Below are 5,095 nucleotides of genomic sequence, written 5' to 3' on the forward strand. Positions count from 1 at the left end.
ATCATTATAATTTATAAAAAATAAAATTGTTATGATTTATAAAAATAAAATTATTATTTTAAAAAATAATAATCAAACCCCCCACCCCCCCCCCTACCCCACGACCAACTTCCTCTTCGCCAACCCCCCCCCCCCCCCCTGGGCGCCACCCACCCCCAGCCTAGGCGACGCCGATTGCACTTGCTTGCGATGCGATGGGTGAAGTGACTTCGCTAGGTTGGGCGACCGTCATCTCCCACGGTGAGGAGGGCTCGGCCGCGTCCAAAGCCACCATCGTTGCTTTGTTTTTAAAAAAAATAATTTAATTAAAAGAATATTAGATTTAAAGTATTAATATAATTATATATTTACATATAAAATCATATTTTATTATTAATAAATATTTATTTATTATTTGAAGATTTATTATATAATATATATAACATTAGATATGAGAGATGAACAAAAATGTCAAAAGAAAAAGGCACTTTCCAGACTAATTTTGCAGTCAAAGCACGCGCCCTACCAACATTGGTCTCAAGTATTTTTTGAACTTTGTACTATATCATAGGTACTTTTTTTGAACATTTCTGAAATCATAAGGGGGATCCTTGGATTTTTTCCTAAATAAAAGGGTAAATTATAACTACCTCCCATGAGGCTTGGCATAATTGCGAATATTTTTTCGTTATTTGAAAAATTATAAATACCCCTCTTCAAATGAAAAATAATTATGTAGTCTACATAGTGGAGTGGACATTACTATTTCACCCTTGTTGTTTTTTTTAAAAAATATAAAAAAAATCGAAGGTGGGTAAAATAAATAATCTATAGAAAATATTAGTTCATAAAAATTATTTTAAATATAATAAAATTATAATTTATAAATCAAAATGACAGTTCACCAAAAAAATTGGATGAAAACCTAACAGAATATGCTCATTGCTAGATGGACGTTAAAATTAAAAAAATATATTTATAATTTTTAAATAATAAAAAAATACTTATAATGTTACCTAACATGAAGCAAGATAATTATAAGTTGTCCTAAGTAAAATATAAGTGAGAAAGTAAAAGGTAATTGAGAAAAAGGAGTTTGGAGGAGAGTGAAATTGGGGTAGTTGTTGTTGTTGTAGTATTATGGTCTGACAGTTCACGGGGACGGTGGGCTACAAATCCAATCTCCGCTCATTTCACGATATCAACTTATTCCCCCACCCTTCTCTATTTTATTGCTTCCATTCCCAACTACATAAACTACTTTTCCCTAAATTACCTCTTCACATTAAACTCAACCAAAAAATTTTACTCAATTTCTCAACTTTGGCGTAATTATATATAGAGTTTTTATGATTTTAAAAATATATATAATACTTTTGTAAGTTTATTTTTTTTAATAAATAAATTTATATATTAGTCAACATTCATCGAATTTGATGATATTAACAAAAAAAAACAAATTTTTTTTTTCAATCCATCTTTATCTCAATTGATTTATCACATGCTAAATAATTTTCTTATGGCTAAATTAATCTTATATATTTTCACGTGTTGATGCATGTGAGGAGGTATAATTTTATCGTTACAAGAGTAGTTTAGTCACGAAATATTTATTTGACCTACAATAAGTCAGTAATAAGTCAATAGAGGGTAAATGTTGATTTTTATTCAGTTTATTTTATTAATATTGACTAATTTAGTGAATTTTGTCTAACAGAAGAACCTATTTGTTAGACGGAAATAAATTTCAGGTGTACAAGATGTAATTTTTTCAACCAAAGAGGATTTACGTGTAATTATACCAAATCTTAAGGGAAGATAGTGTAACTATCCCTAAGTTCAATTACACAAACGTCGTCTATATTTAATATAAGGGTAAATTATAATATGTTGTCTTGAAGTTTACAATAATTACAAATACTTTTTCGTTATTTGTAAAAATACAAATAGGCTCCTACAATTAATGGTCTCTCACAAATACTTCTTATAATGGACTGTCGTGAGGAGATATTTGTTAAACGAAAGTTAATTTTGAGAATAATAAATATATATATATATATAAACAAAAGAATCTGATCCAGACTAAAATAAGATCACATGTAATTAAATACATAAACTATTAGGATTAAGCAAAATAAACAAAAATACCACCATATATTAGGATTCAGATTCCCAAAATTTCTGGTTAAATGTTTCCAACTTTAGTAATATGCTTTCTTCTCAAATTTGAGATAATTAATATTACCAAATAAAATCTCTATGGGTTAAAATGCGTATGTACGTAATTTTTTTTTAAAAAATATTTGACGTTTTAATTTCAATAATACAAAGAAAAAAAATGCAATTTGTTGGCAGTTTTTTCATCTGCATAAAATACATGATTAGGAAAAAAAAAAAAAAAACACACTTATTGCTCCTGATTCAAGGAGCAGCGATGCCCTCTTTTTGGGTACGTTACAAGGAGTTCCTCTGAAATTTATTTTAATTATAAATACCTCTCATGGTTGAAAAATTATACTTTCGACAATGAGTTGTTATAGGAGAATATTTATTAGAGTACTTATAATTTTTTAAATAATAATAAAATATTTGTAATATGACAAATTTCAGAAAAAACTGTATAAAGTTTTTTCCCCCAATTCAAGGATGTGTTGCATTTAACCTCTTTATAAAAATAAAAAAATACAAAATGCATATTTTATGGTAAAGTATTTTTCTCATTAGAAGAACCAAAATTGAGGGGGTTGAAGACAGATTGCCACTTTTCAAATGGTTCTTGCTGCCACTCAATATACAATCAATTACAAAGGAATAATTTTTTTTTTTAGAAAAAAGAAAAGAACAAAGAATTTAGCTTTGAAGGACACATCATTAGTTGGGGGGCTCATCCACCAAATTGAAATTCATGATCAGAAGAAATGCTCCATGTTTTAATTTAGTAGTTTAAATTTAAATTTAAATTTTATGGGAAAAAGAAAGTTTGAGAATATAAATCAAAATTCCATCGAATGTGTAAATATTTATTTTTATTTTATATAAATTAATGTAATTTATTTATCGGTGTTAGTTATATTACGGTATTGGTTGATTTATTATATTGCCCAAAGTATCGAGATGAGTTATTATAGTTTAGGAATAATTACACTCCGCTCTTTTAGGGTTTGGTGTAATCACACAAAAAAACCCTATAATTTGAAAATTGACATTTAACACCATTGAGATTTTTTTTTATCTAACAAATAAATCATTTCATTGGTCAAAATTCGTCAAATTTGTTTATATTAAAAAAAACTGAGTAGAAATTGACATTTACCTTAAATTGACTTATTACTGACTTATTGTGGGTAAAATAATATTTTCCGACTAAATTGGTGAAAATATACCTCCTTATGCATTACCGTGTGAAAATGTATGATTATAATTTGATCTTAAAAATATTTATTTAACCTGTAATAAGTCAATCGAATGTAAATATATATTTTTTTCCTAATATTTTAGTTCATACTAGCAAATTCGATGATTTTTTATTAAAAAATATACTTATTTATCAAAAAGAATATAATTTTTCAAATTATAGAAAATTTATACCAAACGAAGGAGTGTAATTATTCCTAAAATTTATTTACCACTACTAGTAAAAAAAAAAAAATAGAAGAAATGAAAAAAAAAAAAAGAGGTCAATTAGCAGCTACAGTTCCATTTCCAATCTTCTTTTTTGATGCCAACTCTTCTCCAATTATTTTGGTTCCCATGTCTCAATATTTCTCACCACACTCATGAAAATGACATCTTTAAAAAAAATCACTTCCTTTACAAAAATACAATATTTTATATACCAATAACCATTAATTTATGATCATCTATCTTTTTCTTGAAAATGATATCATATATTAAATGCCATTTAATTAATTTTACATATAGTTCTCAAAGATACTACCCTCCATATTTAATTCGCATTATATAGTTATATCATTGACATATATTAATTTTCAAGAATATAAAATGTACGATTATCTTTTCTTATATTTTAAGCACTGAATGCAGTATGAATTTATAAATATGATCTTAAAGATTTAGTCCAAAATTATGAGATCATATCTAAAATGAAATAAAAAAAATCGAGTTATAAAATGCCAACAAATATATATATATATATATATTAAATTCACCCCACCAATTCTCCAATTATTCATTCATTCTTCGTAGAATACAAAGTTGGGAAATCAAAATTTTTACAAAAAAAAATACCTAAAAATAAAAATTCATTCCACCATTTCCATACCCCATCAAGAAGGAAAAAGCAAAAGAAAAATACTGTATTTTAAGTCAAATCCTTGGGAAGAAAAGAAACAGAAAATTAGAACATGCCTAATTTAATGAGCGACGGCAAGCGGTGGCGCGTAGCTGATGCTTTTCTGGTTGGGCATGGCGAGCATCGCCGTGTGGTCAATGAAATCCTTGAGCGCCGCCACCGACTGCAATATGGTCCTCAGATCGTCGGCGCAGATGAACCCGGAATTCCCACTTCTTCTGACGGCGTAAACATAGAACGTGATGCACCCTTTCCGGAACTTGAACCGCGCCATTTCGCATCCGGTCAGCCCCCTAATCAGCTTCTTGTTCACTTCTCCGAGGGGTATCTCCGACGGCCACAGTCGGTCCACCGCCGCCCTCATATTCTCCGACTCGAACACGAACACCACCACTTTCGATTTCCTCGTGCCCAGGCCAAGCGTGAGCGTGTGCCACGCGTGGTGGGCCAGGATCGTGAAATTCGTTGGGAGGTAGGCGGATGTGGAAGGGAATCCGGGTTTTGTGGGTGGAAGAGAGAGGAGACGGAGGAGCTCCAGAGGCCGCGCCCGGCGGATTGTAAAGGATTTGACGATGAATTGGCCGCCGAATCGGAGGCCCTTAACGTCGGAGGAAGGCTTGAAGGAGAAATCAGAGGTGGTTTTGGCGGTTTGATCGTTGGGGTGCTGGTGCTTCTGCTTCTTGTTCTTGTTCTTGGGTTTTTCTTCCATGGAGATGGTGTGATAGTGGGGAGGGAGCTTTTCTGTTTTGGTGGTGTGACTGACAGTGATGATTGATGAGCGATAACAGATCTTTGGAAATAAAT

The 5,095-nt window shown here is 30.7% G+C and overlaps 1 protein-coding gene across 1 annotated transcript; it reads right to left on the reverse strand.

Moving 5' to 3' along the window:
* Positions 4,135-5,095, reverse strand: LOC105171933. The gene has a single exon (XM_011093204.2). It carries the CDS (start codon positions 4,998-5,000, stop codon positions 4,353-4,355), a length of 648 nt encoding a protein of 215 aa, XP_011091506.1. The 5' UTR covers positions 5,001-5,095; the 3' UTR covers positions 4,135-4,352.

This window comes from Sesamum indicum, linkage group LG10 (genome assembly GCF_000512975.1).
Source record: "Sesamum indicum cultivar Zhongzhi No. 13 linkage group LG10, S_indicum_v1.0, whole genome shotgun sequence".
Classification (NCBI taxonomy): domain Eukaryota; kingdom Viridiplantae; phylum Streptophyta; class Magnoliopsida; order Lamiales; family Pedaliaceae; genus Sesamum; species Sesamum indicum.

Coding starts and splice junctions, on each gene's coding strand:
- LOC105171933 (XM_011093204.2), bottom strand. CDS start 5,000: ATGGAAGAAAAACCCAAGAACAAGAACAAGAAGCAGAAGCACCAGCAC.